The sequence below is a fragment of the Hemibagrus wyckioides genome, linkage group LG11 (assembly GCF_019097595.1).
Source record: "Hemibagrus wyckioides isolate EC202008001 linkage group LG11, SWU_Hwy_1.0, whole genome shotgun sequence".
In the NCBI taxonomy this organism is placed as follows: domain Eukaryota; kingdom Metazoa; phylum Chordata; class Actinopteri; order Siluriformes; family Bagridae; genus Hemibagrus; species Hemibagrus wyckioides.
The window spans coordinates 8,736,824-8,758,565 of record NC_080720.1 but is presented as its reverse complement, the minus strand read 5'-3'; the positions used below and the strand labels follow the sequence as shown (position 1 = coordinate 8,758,565).

The 21,742-nt window shown below is 38.8% G+C and overlaps 1 protein-coding gene across 1 annotated transcript; it reads right to left on the bottom strand.

Annotated features, from left to right (window-relative positions):
* Positions 1 to 10: 10 nt before the first annotated feature.
* On the bottom strand, positions 11 to 17,125 carry alg6 (ALG6 alpha-1,3-glucosyltransferase). Its single transcript, XM_058403734.1, has 14 exons — positions 16,901 to 17,125; positions 16,689 to 16,773; positions 15,023 to 15,112; positions 14,655 to 14,743; positions 13,498 to 13,580; positions 13,334 to 13,398; positions 13,047 to 13,232; positions 10,894 to 11,029; positions 6,324 to 6,409; positions 5,373 to 5,457; positions 5,207 to 5,277; positions 3,174 to 3,242; positions 1,855 to 2,050; positions 11 to 495 (listed from the first exon to the last, which is right to left on the bottom strand). Exons 1-14 carry the CDS (start codon positions 16,980 to 16,982, stop codon positions 298 to 300), a joined length of 1,521 nt encoding a protein of 506 aa, XP_058259717.1. The 5' UTR covers positions 16,983 to 17,125; the 3' UTR covers positions 11 to 297.
* Between the last annotated feature and the right edge of the window lie 4,617 nt (positions 17,126 to 21,742).

Genomic DNA, 21,742 nt, shown 5'->3' with positions numbered 1-21,742 from the left:
TCCTTTTGGGTTTTTTTTTTTCCCCCAAGGATGGAAGTTTTAAAGAAAGAAAGATTCCTGATGCAGTGAGGCTTTGTGTGTTTTTATAATCGTTCTTTCGTAATCTGGCAAAACTTTCCATCCATTCTTACCAAGTCACTATTTTAAACAGAGGGGATCTTTTTTCCCCTCAAGCTGTTTATTAAGAGGAAATCCAATTTCCTAAATTAAGCCCAATCCATCCTAATGCAAGGAATTTTCCTTTTCCTTTGTCATCATTCTCCCTAATTCCCCCCCTTTTCAGACAGATCCACTGTTTCAGTTTGTCTTCTTTTGGACCTTTTTGTTGGTCAGCTCGGTCAGTTGGATGAAATTGAAATACAGCAGCAAGGCCAGGAACTGAAAGAAGGAGAAAACTGAAACTAGAACTGGGAACAAATCTGGCAGTTTAGCTGGAGGATCCAGTGCCACACTCATAAAGCTCAGACCAGCCATGACGCATAACGAGACTCCAAACTGTAAAAAGAAAGAAAACCAAAAAACCCAAGATGATGAGCACATTTATATAACCAAAGCAAGATATCACCAGACCTATGAGATAAAAATTTTTCAGGCAAGTGAGACAGCACAACAAACCTGCTCGTTGTGCTGAAGCCCTCATTAACGTGTCTATTAAGCATGGCTGTAGTGAGGGCCCATTATGGCCTGTGTTAATGGTACAAACATTCACATAAAAGATCATCGTGGGGTCATTTGTCTGAAGTTCCATGTTGGTAAAATATCTTCAACACAAAGATCTCAAACCACACTGTACCATATATTATAATTTACCTGAATTAAGAAAAGCATGGAATAAATAAGATATGAAGTATTAGTTTCTAATTATTTAGGACAGAAAGACTTTATTAAGTGATCTAGTCATATATACGGATCTGATATAAGCTTCTAGAGACTGTATGTATATATTTTGTCTAATTACCTGTTAGTTATTGTACTACAACCGTAATTGTATTTTTAAAATACAATTTTAGGAGCTTTTGTGCTTGGTCATGTGATTTTTAAAGAGATACAAATCTTGAAACAGTTTGAGTACTGGCACCTAAGCATCATGGGACTGGTTTTCTTGATGGTATAGTAAAAAGAAAAAATCATTTAGGCAGCTTTACTAGTCCAGTCAGTCCCTCTCATTTGTAAATAGAGATAAAGCAGCGATATTGTTGTAATAAACCAGACTAACCCTGAATTCACACTGGATACACTGTAATAGTCTTTTCGATCCACACTGTATGACTTACCAGCATGAAAGTAAGCTTCATTTTTAGCAGGAAAAATGACACGAGGATGAGCCAAAAGCCAAAACTGGGCTGAGTGTAATTACAAAAATATACATGTAGTGTAAAACAAGGGCAAGCAGACCCCCTGAGATGCATTGAGGCATTTGTTAAAAGAGAAGCTTTTGGGACAAAAGGTAGTAATTCATCCTACTGTCTAGATATCATAAGTTTGCATCCTATCTGTGATCTTCAAGTGGGATGGGGAAAGATGATATGCTCTCTCCCCTGTCACTCACGGTGACCAACATCAACTGTTCTTTTGTGTCTGCAAGCTTTTGTATGTGATGCTTCCTCAGAGTGTGTTCAGCTGCCCTGTGACGTGGCATGAGCAGAAGATATATACTTTTCTTGGAGGAGCCTTGTGCCAGCCTTCACCCTCCTTTTTGGTAGCTGTTACATGACAGTGGACAGCTAGTTGGGTTTTGAGAAAATGGGGTAAGAAAAGCACCAATTTGTGGCTACATTGTGCCATACAGCCTCTCTCTCTGTGCCCCTTTTTATTAATTACCCTATATACATGTTAGATTACTGTGTTGCTTACTGTGCACTTGATCATCAGGCTGAGGGTGTGTTTGGACAGACAGTACTGGGTGAGCTTGTGACACGGGCCGAGTCTGAGCTCCTCCTCTGAGGCTTTTTCAAGAGCTGAGAGAAGATACACACTGAAGTAGATGAAGGCCAGTGAGGTCACCATGTAAGGCAGGAGCAAACCATCCTTCAGCAGAAGAGGCAGCATGCTACAGGACAATTAAAACAGCAAAAAGATTAAGATATAAAATGGAGCATTTGGTCTAATGAGATAAACTGCATTAATAGGAAACATCGCAAAACACTGAGTACCTAATTAAGCCAGGGCATTAGAGCCACCACTTTTTGACTAAATGAAGCAAAACTCTAACAAAAGACATTTTCTAAGGCAATGTGACTCAGTAATGGATTCATTGCCATTGGAACAATCCAAGTTTTCATTGTACAACATTCTGCAGTAATTTGTAAATTTAACCATTAAATGTAATCCTTGTGTGTCCGAGACATTAAATTCGGCAATAGACTGTTGTTTCTATGTATATACCCTACGAATGTTTGCTCTAATTGTTCGACAAAAACTCCTTCATAGAAAGAAAACCGAGTTAAACTTGATAACAAAAAGAAATATGTATTCAACAAGAACAACAAAAAAAAAATGCCTTTAAGGAAAGTATGAATCCACAGCATGCTGTTGAGGGTTCATACAAAAGGCTCTTGGTTAAATGGCATGTGGATTATGCTGTGATGTGTGTACACTAAACCATGTGCACAACAGTTACTGAACAGAAAGTATACAGTCTGAACAGATCTAATTATTCATTAGAATGCACCGTTATTGTGTGATGTCCATCCAATGACTACACAGCTACACAACTGTGCCTTTATATTTCTATTACAGAAGCTCTGCTCAAATCACAGGTTTATAATATTAGTGCGCTTGGGTCTGATACATGACTGTTTCCATAGCAACAACTCATTCACAGTGACTTTTATGGCAGAAATTAAATGCAATCTAAACTGAAGTTGTTGGGTTTTTTTAAAGAGATGGAAGGAGTCTCCAGTGTCAGACTTTTGTGACACTCAGAAGTAAAGCTGCAACTTTATGATCCATATAAGTATCTGAACAACTCCGAGTAAGAATGTTGTGTGCTTTATCGTGTTTCTCTGTAACATGACAAGCTGCGTGAATCTTTATAGCTCATGTCGCACAAGTGATAACTAGATAAATAGGTAAAAAAAAAAAAAAGGATGATGTGTATCAAATACACAAAACCTGCCTATTTGCCTCAATATTTCATTCAACTAAGATTTTTTGAAAACCCAGCTTCTTACCTGAAGGTGGAAGCCACCAGGAACCAAATGGCCATTAGTGGAAGTTCATTCATCAGAAGGCACACTGGCCTACAAATGAAGAAATGTATATTTATGAAACACACAAAACTTTTTGGCACACGGTAGCCACTTAGTAACTATTTTGCAAACTTTCTCTAAAGGAGTTAAAAGCATGAGCTGATCAATGATGTCCTGTAGTTGGGTTATGATTTTGTACAGCGTTCCCTGTCGTAAAGCTCAACAATTACTTAAAAATGTACTTAAACTCACAATCCATCGCTCCACCGTGTCTCGCATAGGTGTGATAACAACAAAGTATTATTTGGACACATTTACCATGGAAAATATGAATATATGAAGCAAACATCTTCAAAAAATCTTCAAGGCAAAAATGTATTTTGTCAAAACCTCACATCTACAGAAATAGTATAAAGTCAGAGGTTCTTCCTATTTTTTCCTATTAAAGCTAATAGAGCCATTTATTTGGCATGCGTTTAAATTACAGATACTTTATAAGTATACATTAGTGTATAAATAATTTATCAAAACCTATTCAAATTAATCCTTACATATAAGATAATAAAATGTGCATATCTTTTATAACAATAAGAACTAACTTTTCACTTATCTTCAATAACAATAAATGTTACTACTGTATAAATGGCTAAAAATGATATGATGTCTTTTATTAATGAATTAAAATTCCTAAACACTAGGAAACAGTGTGTGCTGTTATTGGGAAATAATCCAGTCTCCATCATGCCACATCCCCAAAAGGATAGGATTCTTTTTCCGATAACAGCACAGCTATATTATATGTTACACTACAGTCTCTGAAAGACACACAAGCGTATACAAACGAGCATTAAACACACACCTGGTGCTTGTGTAAGCTGAAGAGCACAGCATAGGAAAACACTCAGCTGACGTCAAAGCTATTATTAACTAGAAAGGGGCTTGTAGGTACGACCTCCTCAAGCCCTCCTCTCTGAGCCAGTAATTACAGCACCCACGACTGTGCTCCTGTTACACCAATGCGTTTGGCCTAAGATCTGATCTGATCTGATCACGCACACACACACACTGTGGCCTCGAATGTGTCCCTCCTAATCTGGTGACATGCATTACCGATTGATTCGAACAGGTGTGCGATATAACTCAACAGTTAATAAAGCAACAATCTGGATAATCTATCTTAATAGATCGATGAACACCTGTAACCGAAGACATCACATATTCTATAAATATGGACGGTCACATGGTGAAGTAAATGATTCCGAGACAGTGTTAAGGGGGAGAATGTAAACCTTCTTCTCATCAGATGCATCTATGATTCAATGTTAATAGGCAGGTATACAGATCTGTCACCTGATATTTGTACGCTTATTGTTCTTCTCAACGGTCGCAGTCATATGGATGACGCAGTTACAAGAACACCTAATAAAGTATTTTCAGCCCATCTTTAATTACTGGATATAGTGGGAGGTAACTTCAGCAATAAACCATATTCCTTGAACACGAAAGTCTGGATAAAAACAACTAGTCATGTCTGAATGGTGACTACTTGTTAGCTTTTACAGTTTAACCACTGATTTGAGACTCGGCAATTGAAAGAGGGTACGTTTTGTTCCTAGTGGCGCTTCATAGACTTTGAATCTGTCTATTTGTACAAGCTACATCACAAACCACGTCATCAGTTTGCTAATCGGACCACGGAGGGTAAATGAAGAGTGTCTCTAGCTCTTTAGCTAGTGTCTGGTCTGACAATCTGCCTTCAGATAAATAGCATTTGCATGGGATTAGATCTACCACAACAGAGGATCGGCTACAGACGCTAAGATGGTTCATGGTTAGAAATCTAGAGTAGCTGATCTTTTGACAGTTTTTCATCTATTGAATGACTTATTTAATAAAATACTTTGTTGGGTTTGTATCCAGTCCGCAGTAAGTCACTGAACCATCACTGTATATAATATATATATATATATACACACTGCAATACAAAAAAAAAAAAGCAGAATGTGTAAACTTACAAGGCTGGCAGCAGGATAGACTTCTCGTGGACTTGAAAGGAGAAGAGGAAAAAGGCCAATGAGGAGTTCACCTACAGTAGAAGACCATATATGGTTAGATCGTAAGTATGTAAAAAGATCAACAGATTATTAGAAGGAATTGAAAGAAGACACTAACAATACTTACCAGAGCCAATTTAAATTGCCATAGGGTGGGTTTGGTCAACAATTTAATTGACGAAGGCAAAATGAATAGGAGAGTCATCGCAAAACTGTAAAAAGAAAAAAATATTTCTTGGATTTTCTGACACAGGAAGAGAGCTTGTGTAGCAACATATTGGAAAGAGTTTGATTTCTTCCCAAAACATGCTTAAATGTCCCTGTGTGTGTAAATATGTATGTTCATGAAGCCCTGAATTCACAGAATATTCCCAATCTCACGACTGGCGCTCCTGTTATAGGCTCTAGATCCACTGTGACCCTCACTAAGATAATACGATTACTAAAGATGGGTGAATGAATGCGTATACAGAATTGCAGTAACCGTGAGTTACGCAACAGACACATTCAATTTTAGCTCATCTTGATGAAAGAGGAATTAAAAGAGGTGGATGTGATTCTGTACAAACGTGCTCATGTGAGCGACATTCAGGCTTCTCTACAACGCGTACAGGGTGAGCTCACCCAAGACTTTATCAAAATATGGCCACTTTTAATCTGGACCTCATAATACTAACATCACCCAGCAACAAAAGCACAAATAATCCAAGGCCAAGTAATCCCAGGGATTACGAGTTGTAAAGAAAATGCTGCCTTTGTGCCTAAAATAGATTTACAGATTTAATCACACCAAAGACTTGGACTCTATTCACTCAAAAAGCCAGAGAATCTGCCTAGAAAAGCTCTCAGATAGACTAGTTTTAACCTCGGAGAGCTAAACACATCCCTTTGTTTAGTCAGAAATCTCAACCAAGACCAGCTGCAGATTACCGAGCAGATATCATTGTTCCCAAAAGCTCACGGATATCATTAGGGTTTGATAATCTTCAGCGCACTCAATCGTAATGAGGAGTCCAGAAGGTGGACTGAAGGCAGAGAAAAGGGTGGATGGTTGGTAAACGGATGGAAGAAGGATTACCTGAGGAGCAGCTGAGTATCTCTGGACAGCAGGGTCTTGATCTTTATCAGGACGTTCAAGCTGCACCATGTGTTAGCTACTTTATCCTACACACACAAACAAACACGCACACGATCAACGAGACAACTTAAAATGAATATTTTAGGTATGTATGTTAATAAATGTTTTTCTAATCAACAGTATGATGATATCTCTATAACTGATATGAGTGTTCATCGAATCAGTTACCCCAGGAGGTTCACAATCCTTTTGCCGATACAGAGGTCTTTAACGGTAAAATTCATTCCACATACCATCTCAGTGAAATTTATGTACATAATCAATAAGTTATACTCTGTACAAATATTCCATTCCTTATTTAAATGTGTAATATCTGGGATAGCTTTTTATTCAAGAACATAACACATTAGATCCTTAGGTTGACATCTTCTTTCAGCTTTTCCCTTCAGGGGTCTCCACAGCGAATCATCTCTTTCCACCTATCCCTATCTTCTGCATCCTCAACATTTATACCCACTAGCTTCATATCTTCATTTACTACATCCATATACCTCTTTGGCCTTCCTCTTTGCCTCCTGCCTGGCAGCTCCTTGTCCAACATTCTCCTACCAATATACTCACTCTCCCTCCTCTGAACATGTCCAAACCATCTTAATCTGGCCTCCCTAACTTTGTCCCCCAAACGTCCAACATGAGCCGTCCCTCTGATGTACTCGTTTATTATGTATCAAAATACATAATATATATTATAATATAATGGATTTAAATGAAACACAAATAAAATGGATGACTGAATGATTCAGACAGACACTTTATGAATTTCTTCCATTTTAACTTCACTAACAAGACAATAAGAAGTGAATTTTGGGTTATCGTTCTTGTTCACTGGCTACCTAGGGCTGAATAGGTTCCTTTTTAAATACAGATTTGTATTTTTGATTTATTTATTGTGCATGTGGTACTTTGATCACTAAACATATACAGTATAGGTTAAGCAATTACACCCATTTAAGAAGTAATTACACTACAATGGAGAATGGAAAAAGGAGAAATTTGCAGTGTAAATAAAAAATAAAATTGAATGAATCCTCCCTCAACACAGTATACAGTAATATAGTATTTTGTCTGCATGAGAACCAGATACTCTTTAAATCCCAATAGCTGTAAGTCATAATACAGGGTTACCAGATTTGAGCTCACAGCTATGGTGGGCTTCTTTAAATACACTGCAACTTCTGAAGAGAAAGCAAATGTAATCATTTCCCAACTGAAAGTGCAATAAAAATTCCCCTGTGACATTTGGACATGAAGCTGGAGGTGATGAGCTACTCGCCTGAGTTTTCCTGTCAAGCATGTGGCACGTCAAAAAAAAAAAAGAAGCTACGCACTTATTTGTAAACTCAGGCACATGGGGTCAAATGTGTGCGAGTCAGCTTGCGACTCCTCTTTCTGCATGCCAAGCACATTCCTGCACTCTGACCACCCTAAAGCTGCGAGTATCACATCATGGCTGCTTTATGTCTATGGATGGAGGTACGTTTCTGTTTCTGCAAGCACGGTGTTTCTCAGAGGCTTGCATCAGTTATGCTTCACTGTGATTACACATTTGTAGCGCTAGTTATATCTTACTCTTAATAATGTCCGCTTTGCACAAACACAGCTGCTGCAACCCACAGCTGTGTGTGTGTGTGTGTGTGTGTGTGTGGCTGAAGCTGAACCCTTCTCATTCCAAATGTGAAAAGAAACTCAAGTCTATGTGTTTGGAATAACCACCAACACCCTCTCCCCTCTGACCCTGGAGTAGTCTTGGATCTGTTCCAGTTTCAAAATGCGTGACTTGCCCCCCCATGAGAGAGCCAGCCTGTCTGAACAGCCTGCCCCTGACTCTATTTCTTTACGAAAGCAACTTGATGCTTGATTGGAGTGACAGCTAACACCTAGTTTTGGCCTGGCCATCTTGCTTACATGGACATTAATACTATTAGTTCAAGCAAGCAAAGCGTGACCCTTATGGCCTGCTTTCACACACACACACACAGATAACCCTGGCATTTAGAACACTGTTCCCTAGTTGACACACACTCATGGACACACATGCTGAGTTCATCAGCTAGGCAAACTCTCTCTCTTTTACATCCATCAGAGTGTCCAGGTTAGAGTTGCTCACACTTTGTGTATTATGTTAGCATCATGTCACAAGCAAGAGTGATAGACACTAGCTTGTTAGTCAATGCAGAACACCGCGGTTTCCGGATCAAGCATGAGCTTGGGTTACTGCCTGTGCGGAGTTCTACATATTCTCTGCTGGGTCCGTATTGGTTTTCTCTCAGCTCCCAAAACCAGGCTGATAGGAGAACTAGGTGATACTAAATTGGCCCTAACTTCCTTCAGACTAATTCTGATTGGCTGAAGCGAGAAGCTTGTGTACCAGAAAATATTGAAGTATCATTCAGGGTGTGATACCTTCTTCCAGGGGTTTTGGAGCCATATTGCCAATATAAGAGATGTGTCAAGCTGCAGCTCGTCTCGTCACTGAGGGCGTAAAATGCATGTTCATGTAAGCTAGCAAGATAGAGGTAGATTGTGTCAGATTGCATGAAAGTTTGTTGGTTAAAATACAAACTGTGCATTACGGAAAAGGCTATGCAGAGACAGTATATTATATATTCTTTTGTAATATGCAAAATTTATTGTCTTTTATTGTGGAGAAAATCTGGTGAAATCCTGACAAGTTAATACATTATGTCGATATCAGTGATACTGAACTTAAATGATGCTCAAATTTGGAAGCTGGGATCCTATCCACTATTTTTTGTCTGAATTCATTCTGCAGTGAAATGTGAGACTTTCATTTAGTTTTTCAGTGTCTGCCTCTGATTTGACACCTTATCTGTTCATACATACTCAAGAAATAATCCAGGCCTTTGTGTAGCCAAACCGACCCACCCTGTCTCTTGAGGACCAAATCTGATTCGGTGTTGTCTTTCAATTTATTATTCCAGCCATCCATTATCTATACCCGCTTTATTCCTAATTAATAAGGGGTCTGCTGGAGCCCATCCCAGCACACATTGGGTGGAAGGCAGGGGTACACCCTGGACAGGTCGCCAGTCCATCACAGGGCCACATACAGACAGACTGAATTTATTATTATATAAAATAATTCAGGTTGTATTATTCAGGTAAACTGTCTATATGTAATACACCCATACAGGAAACACAATTTATACCAGGGGTCGGTGCAGGAGCAGATTTTCCTTCCTATCGAGCAGGAGCCACACTGGATTCAACCTGTTTAATCAGGTGATCCTGGCTTTCACTAGCCTCAGGTGTAGCTTGTGTTTGATTGGAATCAAAACCTGCACCCACACCATCACTTTCCAGATAAGACTGGACATCCCTGATTTAAAAGAATTTCACACATGCACTTTAAAAGAGGTCATTTGATGATAATTAATCAGGAGGTGGTTAAGTGTGAATGCGAACCAGACCTGAAATCCTAAAGATCTAGTACGATTTACTAGACCTCTGTGAACTGAAGCTGTCACAGAAAAATAAAATGATTATTAATCCTATGATTAGCTGAAGCCATTTAAGCAGGCTGGTTTCAAGCCTTAAGAGCTGCTGCCCGTTCAAGCTGACCATAAGATTCATCATCAAATGAATAGCATAGTGTGATATGAGCAAATTACATGCAGATGCTTAGAAAGTGGCTTCATTAAGGAGAGTGTGTTAATAAACAGACTCGGGTGTTTAAAATGGACAGTATAATCCACCCATGATACTCCATGGGATTTGGTACACTATTCTGTCAATGTGTGCATGCACATAAAACACCACTACATGGTTATTAAACATTGTCCTGGATTTTGAGAGTGGAAAAAGAAAATATATGTAAATTTCTGTATGCACACACACACACACACCCCAATGCTGCATTTGGATTAGCATCTCAAGGGCATTTCCTGTGTAACCTCGCAATTGGAAGTTAACTGACAGCGCGACGCAACGTAACAGCAAAGCGTCAAATCACGCCGATGTGCTGAAAAGCCGTGCGTGTCCCCTTGCAGTAAATTCCTGCATGTTATTATAAAGTAAAACGTCCTTAGAAACAATGTGTAAATGACACCATCCAGGATTTCACTGTGTAATTTGCCTTCAGTCCTATTATATTTTCAGCTTGTTAGTTGCAGCAGAGTGCTCTCATCATATACTGTAGTCTCTCTGGGCATTATTAGGTAAAAGCAATCAGTGATAGTCATTGATTCCTCTGAAGAATCACGCATGTAGGTTTGTAGGTCATGAGGTCGAATCCCAGGACCGCCAATCTGACCCTGTTGGGTCCTTGAGCAAGGCTCTTAACCCTCAGCTGCTCAGTTGTATACAAAATGAGCAAAACTTTAGTCACTGGATAAGGGTGTGTGTCATACACCATTAAAATGCAAATGTTTGTACAAGAATGAATTCAGTAAACACATGCAATGAATACTGAACTGACTGAATTATTGTATCTGTTCAAACATGACTGGGCAACAGCGAAAGTGTGAACCTTTTGAGCTCAAGGACGTACCTCGAATAAACCGCGGCCAACTGGGAACAAGCGATGCAGAACCTGCAGGATCTGCTGTGGGTCTGACAGGAAAGGCAACCAGCAGAGGGCAAAAGTCACCAGCACAGTCAGTGAGATCTTCACTAACTGAAGCAGCCTGCAAGAATAAAAAATAATAATAATAATAATAATAATAACAAAAATAATACTAAAAGGAGATAGCAGCTCAGCTCAAGACTTCTGTAGTAGCTTATACAAATAAAACCAAGTCCTCAGTATGGAAACGAGAAAGAATTCTCAAATCTGCCTGGACAAATGGCTAAAACATTGTTGTGGAAATTCACTGGTTGATTATCCATGCAGTCGTTCTAATATGTTATTATTTCTATGGTTACGACGTACACAAGGGATTTATGTAGTGGACGCTCCACACAAACAGATGCAAATGTCTATTTATTGATATGGTGGTGTTTTTTCTGTGATGGACCGAAAATGTAACTTTTAAGGAAGGAGTCTTCAGTGCCAGTCAGAGCTAAAGCTTTGTATCACATGAAAGTCTTCGGGATGGAAGATCTGTTGTTTCCTGGTAACATAAGCTGAGAGAAATAAAAAACGAATGACTTTATAGCTGCTGTAACATACGCGATAACAGAAAGAATGATTTGTTTGATAAATTTTAGCACTGGCCAATAGCTGTGGTGTAAGAGGAATCAAACACTGCAGAACATGTTGTTAGGGGAAAATAATCAACGCTGTTTTTAAAAGATAACTCCACTCACACTCTCTCGTTAGGCTGCCATTGATTATTTTCTAAAACTGCACTCCCCGTCATGTTTTATCCCTTAAACATGGTTTAACAGACAACGCCCGCTCCATGAGAATGTCAGCAATGTCTTATATCCTTAAACAGTTTCAGTTTGCTGTAGGTGTGTCTGTCTGAGCTGCTGACTCTTCTCAGCTGTAGTGGTAAAGCTGCACACACGGGCATAGCAGGGAGGGTAGAGCATGGTCAGAGGGTCATCTGGACATATTTTTCCAAGTAATCTAACCCAACAATGCAATGGCTACCAAATGCCTCCGGTGCACTGTTACTACATCAACAAATGTAAAGTAGCCTGAGTGTGAGTCAGGGTAATGAGAGGAAGAACCTGTAGGGTTTTGGAAGGGCCGAGCTCTACACCGCACTCAAGTATTCTCAGTATTTACAGCTAGGAATTCTATCTGAGGAGTAATAATGCTATGACAGTCTTGGATTAATTTCTAACATTAACACACTTTCACATAATCTATTAAACTAACTCATGTCTGGTGCTAAATTTAATAGTAGATTTAAATGAATTCTAATCCCAACGGGTGGATCATACAACCATCAGTAAGTTTGATGGCAAAAGAGGGACAAGCACCAGATTACCTGAACCAGGTTAGACCAGGTAGAATCAGATATAATTAATTGTAATTAGACACAGTGGTGCCTTAATGGTTAAAGCTCTGGGTAACTGATCAGAAGGTCAGGGGTTCAAGCAGTAGCTACTGCCACTGCCGGGCCTTTGAGCAAGGCCCAATATATAAACTTCCGCTTCCTGGTTCGAAACAGTTACTACAGTAGAGATAGTGACATAATCAGCAGTACATGGCTAATTTTCAATCTAACTTTTGACATCAAATATGAAAGCTCGTGAGATGAAAATGAAGCAGGGATGACAATGTCACCAGACACACCTTTAACCTTTGTGAGCTAGCCAGTTATTCAGTTAATATATTAAATTATTGATTATAGAACTGTAGTAAAAAGCAGTATCACACGAGCAAGAGTGTGGTTATACTGAATATCAGGCAGTCGTGCTGATATTCAGTATAACCACACCCATGCTTGTGTTTTATTGCTTAATTAGAAAATATGGAGGTGGATCTGTGATGCTTTAGGGCTGTTTCAAGTGCTGTTGGTTCAGGAGCTCTGAAGACTGATGGCACTATTAATTCTGCTAAGCAGCTGGATATTTCAGTCTAAAACCTGGTTGCCTCTGCCTGGAGGTTCAGACTTTGGAGGTCCAAATACTTTCATGCAATCCCAGTCTGCAGATGTGAACCCTAAAAAACACCTGTGACCTGAATTGAACAGAGACGTTCACATGCAAAAATTTAAGAACATTTAAGGAGTTTAAGATGTTTCTTACCCTTTGCCCAGAATGCCCTGTTTAAGACACCTGCCTAACAGGTAGCAGAAGAAAGGAAACGAATGGTACAGTTCCATCTGTTTGTAGTTGAGAGCCAAGGTGAAGGCCACAGATCCGAGCAGGTCCCGACCCAAACCGAGTCCCACTACACCCAGTAACGCCAAGCCCAGACTCACACTGTTATATCTGACCAGGGGTTAAGTCTTGCTGCAAAATGCTGCTGTAAATCATTCATTCATGATTGCATGAGGACAAAAACAAGAAAGAATTCACATTTCAAAGGATATTGAAAGTGACCAAAGTCGATCAGGATAAGTCCTGGATAAAGTAGGATGCACAGAGCCGTGGCAGCCTTAAACAGGAAAGGAAAGAATGAAAAGTGCGATGTTGATCAAAATATACTGTATGCTTATGAATAAATGAATGATTAAAATCCAGACAACTGAGTTACCTTCCTTCTGTAGGATCCTTCGCTGAGGTAGAAGCAGTACAAGAGGACTGCTGGAATGTAGATCAGTATATCTGAGAAGAGAACTGGGGAATGGGAGAGAAATGAGAAAGGAACATCAAAACACAGCTACTAACTGCCTTTCATGGACTTTCTGCAATATTAATATATAAAGGACTAGAGACTCCTGGTGGTCCAGCGGCAAGAACCCGTGCTCTCATTGCTGTGGCCCGGGTTCGATACCGGGGCAGGGAGCTAAGCCAGCCACTGAAGAGTTAACTCTCAGTGCCGGTCCCAAGCCCAGATAAAAAAATGGGAGGGTTGCATCAGGAAGGGTATCCGGCGTAAAACGAAACATGCGGACCAAATTCATTCATAAATTTTAAAAAATGAATGAGTGGCAAATTGCTAGAGAACAAGAGGAATAAAACACTTGGGGTATGTGCTGTTATTGAAAAATAATTCACTTTGGAGTGATAAAGACATGACACAAGCAGCACACCAAAACAGGACGATGAATTATACCTTACATATTCCTAATATTTAACATAATTTATAACACCACATAAGACACTGTGACTAATGCAGGTGTCTGCAAATAGCCTCAGATTAAATGCAATACTTTTTCAATGCCAATTTTAGTCTCAATTAAGAATATGGTTAAACTGGTGACACGCCAGATCATTACAGTGCTAAACAATACGTACATCATTCACTAAAGCTTTAAACACAAAAGGTTTTGTAGAACAGAATTTAACTAAATTCTAAAATTGTAAAATGTGAATTCAGACCATTTTTTCAGACTCTGTAATGGCCACAAATACCAAAAAAGAAAAGAGAAGAGGTTAGACGAGGCGAGAAGAGAAGAGGTTAGACGAGGCGAGAAGAGAAGAGGTTAGACGAGAAGAGAAGAGAAGAGAAGAGAAGAGAAGAGAAGAGAAGAGAAGAGAAGAGGTTAGACGAGAAGAGAAGAGAAGAGGTTAGACGAGAAGAGAAGAGAAGAGGTTAGACGAGAAGAGAAGAGAAGAGGTTAGACGAGAAGAGAAGAGAAGAGAAGAGAAGAGAAGAGAAGAGAAGAGAAGAGAAGAGAAGAGAAGAGAAGAGAAGAGAAGAGAAGAGAAGAGAAGAGAAGAGAAGAAGAGGTTTTTGTCTGTGCTCACCTGTGGCCCTCATGAATAATTTATGAGAAGCACTCTCGTAACCCCTGGAAGTGCGCAACTCCACCCATGCAGGATTAATCAGCTTTGCACTACACACAGACAAAATAAAAAAAGACAATCATAAAAAAATCGGTGCTGTAGTTTATTTTGGTCTCCAGATCAACAGGGTCTTACAAATTTACAAACAAACAAATTCAGACACTTACAAATTCCTTACAAGTATGAAATATTATGAAGGTTGAGGATGACATTAGGGTCAGTATTATTTGTTCTTGACTAGGTCAGAAAATCCATTCCTCAAATCTGTATACATTTTTTTCATGACCTCAGGTTGGTCACTGAATATTAAGATCAAGTAGGACACTTACACATGAGCACATAAGAGACTGTGGTAGGCTGTGAGTGGAGGATAATCCAGGCCCCAGTAGTTCAGGTCATTGTCTGTAGTGTTGAAGTACCTTTAAGAATGCAGAAACAATATTGTAGCATCAAGAAACAGTGAATCTGAAAGTGTTCTTATATTATTATACCACAGCGCTGTTAAATCTGATTGGCCAGAAGGTAGTGAATAATGCAATAATTAGCTGTAACTGTAGCTCTGCCAGCTCTTATTCAAATCACAGACTTATATTAATACACACCTAATATTCTTTTCCACAGTAATAACTCATTCATAGGGTCTTGTATGGCTGGCATTCACCCACACTCTATTAACAGATTTTAAATATGAAAAATTTGCTGTTAAGATAAAGAAAATTTATTTAACATTTAAGGAAGGAGTCTCCAGTGTCAGTGCTTTGTAACATAAGTCAGTATGTTTTCTGATAAAGGTAAGTGTTCAGGATGAAGGACTTTCTGGTTTACGTTAACATGACAAACTTTTTGTATTGTTAACTTACTATAAGATATTAAATAGCTTATAGCTATAGTATAGCTACTATAAAGTGGTTAGCTAACATGCCTCACAGCCTGAGATCTGATCCTAAGCTTGGGTCAATGTCTGTGCATTTGGTATATTCTCCCCATATTTTAATGGTTTTCATCCAAGTTCTCCGATTTCCTCCCACTTCTTAAAAACAGGTAGGTAGATAAGCTTCACTGCACATAAACTCCTTATTTAAGTATTTTGAACAATTTCATGTTCCCAACTTTGTGGGAACAGTTTGGGGAGGACCCTTCCTGTTCCAACATGACTGCACACCAGTGAACAAAGCAAGGTCCATAAAGACATGGATAAGAGAGTTTGGTGTGGAGGAACTTGACTGACCTGCACAGAGTCTTGACCTGAACCCAATAGAACACCTTTGGAATGAATTAGAGCGGAGACTACGAGCCAGACCTTCCCGTTCAACATCAGTGCCTGACCTCACAAATGTGCTTCTAGAGGAATGGTCAAAATGGTCTTTTAATGGTCAAAAATTCCCATAAACACACTTCTAAACCTTGTGGAAAGCCTTCCCAAAAGAGTTGAAGCTGTTATAGCTGCAAAGTGTGGGCCAACTCCATATTACATTCATGTGCATGTAAAGGCAGACGTCCCAGTTTTGTCCTGACTCACAGTCTCCACCTAATTCATCCTAAAGGTGTTCTATCAGGTTGAGGTCAGGACTCTGTGCAGGCCAGTCATGTTCCTCTACACCAAACTCTCTCATCCATGTCTTTATGGACCTTGCTTTGTGCACTGGTGTTCAGTCATGTTAGAACAGGAAGGGGTCATCCCCAAACTGTTCCCACAAAGTTGGGAGCATGAAATTGTCCAAAATGTCTTGGTATGCTGAAGCATTAAGAGTTCCTTTCACTGGAACTAAGGGGTCGAGCCCAACCCCTGAATTCAATGATTTGGAGGGGTGTCCCAATACTTTTGGCAATATAGTGTACCTGTGTTCCTGGGATAAGTGGAAAAAAGTAAGACGTGCAACACTTCAGATAAAAGCTGTTACTGGAAGAAAAAAAAACATTCATTCCGTACTCAAATAAGGAGTTTATATATATACACAAAATTCTTAACGATAGAAAAGGAATGAATGAACCAACCATTCCTGCACGGGGAGATTGTACGTCACTTCCTGCCAGTGCCTCTGCGCTTCATAATCCCCAAACATTGGTGGTTTTCCAGCGCCTGTTTTTATGTATGAACAACAAAACATATTTAATCAAAAATTTCTTCTAGAAACTCCCTAAACTGATCATTTAATATTAATCTTGCACGCAGAGTTCATGTTTAATCCACAGCACGAGCTGCTAACCTGAGTAAGAGTTAAAAGACACAGCCCATCTCGCCGTTAGGGCGAGCAAAACACACAGTGAAATAAGGCTCCAGTTCTCCATGTCTGGTAGCCTTCAAAACGCGATGCTTCAACACCATTAAAGCATTAAAATCTCTTGAATCCTTGGAAGTTATCCTCAATGCTTGTCGCCACCGCTTCCTGAAACATCAGTTCGGCACAACGAGCGCCGCAGGTAATGTAGATCTATAGCTCAAAATCACGGAGGATTTCCCTCTGCTATGATTTGAAGATCGGGAGGACAGAAAACTTGCTCGACCGGCGCTTAATGATGACGCAACTTTAATATTAAAGCGCTGTAGCTGTACGTGTCAGTGTACACAGTTTATTATATAGGACATATGTGGAGTCTTTATTAATTTATTTTTATATGTTTGTGTGTGTGTTTAGAAATTTAATTTGTCATTAATTGAGTAGTTTGTTTAAAAAAAAAAAAAAAAAAGGAAATTCAGTGTTATCCCATTGATCTCAAATGTACAACAACACACTCTTATTCTCTGACCGACCAAAATGGGGCCCCTGATGCCAGACTTTGCCGTGTTTTAAACCTGTGTGTGCAGATTTATTTTGTCCAAGTTACAGTCTCTCACTAGCACTACCTGCTGGACGTTAACTCTTATATCTTCTTTTAAAAAATCACAAACATTCAGGGCCAAACAAAATAAATGAAACACTTGATATAAGTATGACTAAGAATTATAAAAATGTTTTTGTTTCAAAGTAACTCAGTCAGAATGATTAGGACATCCTTGCAGCTGATATCAGGCAGAATGTCATGTGAGGTCATGTGTGTCATCTGTTGAGAAATCTGACAATCCTTCATGCAATGTGTCACGTTTAGACACCCAAAAGCCAGGTTTATGCCAATACAACAACAGGAACAAATTAATTATCTTATTTAAGGTACGATTGTGTATATTAATGGCAAATATATGCCTAATTAACTCTAAAGGACTGACTATAATTTTTATTTAAACTGAGATGGGGAACTGAACTACACTATATTGCCAAAAGTTTTGGGACGTCTGCCGTTACATGCACATGAACTTTAATGACATCCCTTTCCGTAGTGTTTAATATGGAGTTGGCTCACCCTTTGCAGCTATAACAGCTTCAACTTCTCTGGGAAGGCTTTTCACAAGGTTTACGAGTGTGTTTATGGGAATTTTTGACCATTCTTCTAGAGTCTCATTTGTGAGGTCAGGCACTGATGTTGGACGAGAAGGCCTGGCTCGCAGTCTCTGCCCTAATTCATCTCTAAGGTGTTCTATCGGGTTGAGTTTTGGACTCCACACCACACTCGCTCATCCAGGTCTTTATGGACCTTGCTTTGTGCACTGGTGTGCAGTCATGTTGGAACAGGAAGGGGTCATCCCCAAACTGTTCCCACAAAGTTGGGAGCATGAAATTGTCCAAAATGTCTTGGTATGCTGAAGCATTAAGAGTTCCTTCCACTGGAACCAAGGGGTCAAGCCCAACCTCTGAAAACACCTGAATTCAATGATTTGTAGGGGTGTCCCAAAACTTTTGGCAATATATTATATGCCTACTTTACTCTAAAGGAGTGACTTTTTATTTAAACTAAGATAGAGAACTGAACTATCTGTTTCTTAAAAAGATGTTTCCAAAACATGATCTAATGGTTTTTCACTACTATTCCTATAATCCAGTCCAAATTTACTCCTTATATAACGTTTTCATCTGATAAATACAGCAATTGATCCAAAATGAACATGAACTTTATTGTCATATGTGCAGAAGGTCCACACAATTAAATTTTATATTTTTAAACACAGTATACACAAATTGCACAAGAAATATATATATATTAGTCCTACATAGATACATTTACAATTTGTTAACATTTTAAAAGAATATTTACACTCTATAGCACTGTAGCATGACATGGACATGATGTAATTGAGGAGTTCTTTCAGTTAACTGCTACCCACTGCGTTTCCATTCAGCACTGCATCATTGCAACTTTACATGAAGTTAAGTGCTAAGTTTACAGGCCTCACTCTCAAGCTTTTCTCCTTAAAGGTTTTTGTATAGTTAATGCTTATTAGCTTCTTAAAACCAGGTTGGAACCATTTCTAATATACTAATAACATGCTTTGTTGTAAGATTCTACAAACATGGGGTCCACTATAGAAGCAGCAGAAGAAAAAGCACCCTTAAGTTGTAGATATGTACAGATCAAGAACTGTATGAGGGCATTTTCATACAGGTTAAGACCTTAAAGCCACATGTACACTGATCAGGCATAACATTATGAGCAGTGACAGGTGAAGTGAATAACATTGATTATTTCCTCCTCACAGCACCTGTTAGTGGGTGGGATATATTAGGCAGCAAGTGAACATTTTGTCCTCAAAGTTGATGTGTTAGAAGCAGGAAAAATGGGCAAGCGTAAGGATTTGAGTGAGTTTGACGAAGGGCCAAATTGTGATGGCTAGACCACTGGATCAGAGCATCTCCAAAACTGCAGCTCTTGTGGGGTGTTCCCGGTCTGCAGTGGTCAGTATCTATCAAAAGTGGTCCAAGGAAGGAACAGTGGTCATGGATGGCCAAGACTCATTGATGCACGTGGGGACCGAAGGCTGGCCCATGTGATCCAATACAACAGATGAGCTACTGTTGCTCAGATTGCTGAAGAAATTAATGCTGGTTCAGATAGAAAGGTGTCAAAATACACAGTGCATGACGGGTCAGGGCTGTTTTGGCAGCAAAAGTGGGATCAACAAAATATTAGGCAGTTGGTCATAATGTTATGCCTCATCGGTGTATGGAAATCAGTAAGAAATAAAAAAAATGAATGTAATCAATGACACAGTGATATGATGAGACCTGGCATGGAGTGGAGTTACTGTACCAACCTGCAGTTGATTATTTTCCAGCAAGTGTTTAATATCCCTCATACCCAACACCTTGTCAGCACTAACAACTTTTATTTAATAAAGAACAACCTCAAATATTTAATGATGTGCAACATCCATAGAACAAGTTTCATCAAGTATAACAGGTATTTTTTCTCTCTTTTGGAGTTAATAAGTCAGAAAACATGCTGCTTGTTACATTAGTAAGAAACTCCTCCATTCTGAAGACTTTCCCGTAGAGGAAAATGTAACGCTGCTGTTTCAAAGCACTGACACTGACCTTTTTGATGCATGCATGCATTTACATTGCCATTGAGTTTTAGAAAGGCACAATAAAATGGAAAGAAGTAATAATAATTATCTATCTATCTATCTATCTATCTATCTATCTATCTATCTATCTATCTATCTATCTATCTATCTATCTATCTATATATTTATAATTTATAATAATAATTTTATTATTTTATAATAATAATATTATAATAATACTTTATAATAATAATAATTTTTATTTTTATTATTATTATTAGTAGTAGTATTATTATCATTATTATTATCAGCAATTATGTATACAATGAAGTATAATCTTTTTAAAAGTCCATGTCTGTCATTACTACAGAAATGCTAATATAGAAGGGCAAGAATGTAAACTTGTGATTTGTCTTCCCTAATCGTAGCTGCTGTAATTAAGAATTAATCCACATTTTCTGGCCAATCAGAATCAAGAATTCCATTCCGCTGTGATACAAAGCAACATGCCAAATGCATTATTGTAGCCTGACATTTTGTCCTGTATCCCTCATTTGCAATATGTCACTGACCTTTTTCAAAGACATGGTTAAGGTGGTTTATTAAAAGAATTAGTGTTCCATTTAATTCCTTCTTCTTCTTTTTTTTAAAGTTTCATTCTTAAGAAATCTCTTCAGCTCCCTCAGGGTGAAGGAGACTTTAGTGGCAGTGCCTTGTTTTTTTCTGGGCAAACGCAGGATGAGACATGGCTTCTTTGTGGTTAGCGCATGAAACATTTATAAATAATAACCTTGGACGACTGCTGATTTGCAATGACATTTTCATTACAATGAGCAGCCTATTAGTTACCGTCTCCTGCATTAGTTATTAATGCGCCTGTGTGCCAGCTTTACTTTGTCATTTATTGCTTCACCTCTGTGCCTGTTAAATATTCAGGAACAGCTGTATCCACATTTACTGTTGATGATCCGCTCCAGGAGATTGCTGTTGTCCTGACTTGCCACTGTCCCTATAATGAGAACTGGTATTTTTCTCCATAGCTACATGGTGTTTTGTCCTTATAGAAGCAAAGTTTGGTTGTTTTATTTCCCCCCTAATTTTATTCATGATGTCTGCTTTTTTGCAAATAATTTATTTTAGAATATTAATAAAAAACAAATCAGAACAAATGTGATGTCTGTATATAATTGAATTTTATTTTATTTCAAGGCCTTCTTGCAATCATGCGGTTAATTATAATATTTAATTTTCTTTTTAGAGCTTTCGTGCACTTTTGCCTTGAATCATTTCTGCTGTGGCAATTTTGGAAGATCATATTTGGAAAATTTAATTTGAATTACCGTGTAAAATGTGTTCAGGATGTCTTTAGACAAACTGGGCGTAATGGGATGTCTGAGCACTGCTGAGCTTGAGGTTGTGGGAATGCCTGCGCACTAGAGCAGGTGTAGCAGTAAAGGTCGTGTTCCTCTGAGAGTGACCACTGATTGACCAGAACAGCACTTGCCTTGAGGCTCAGCAGGGTATTAAGGGTGAGGAAAGTGACCACACACACACACACACACGCACACGCACACACACACACACACACACTTTCACGAGACACACACAGACACAGAACTGTAAAGTTCACTCACTCACCTTCAACAATATAGTCTTTGTCTTAAAACTGGAC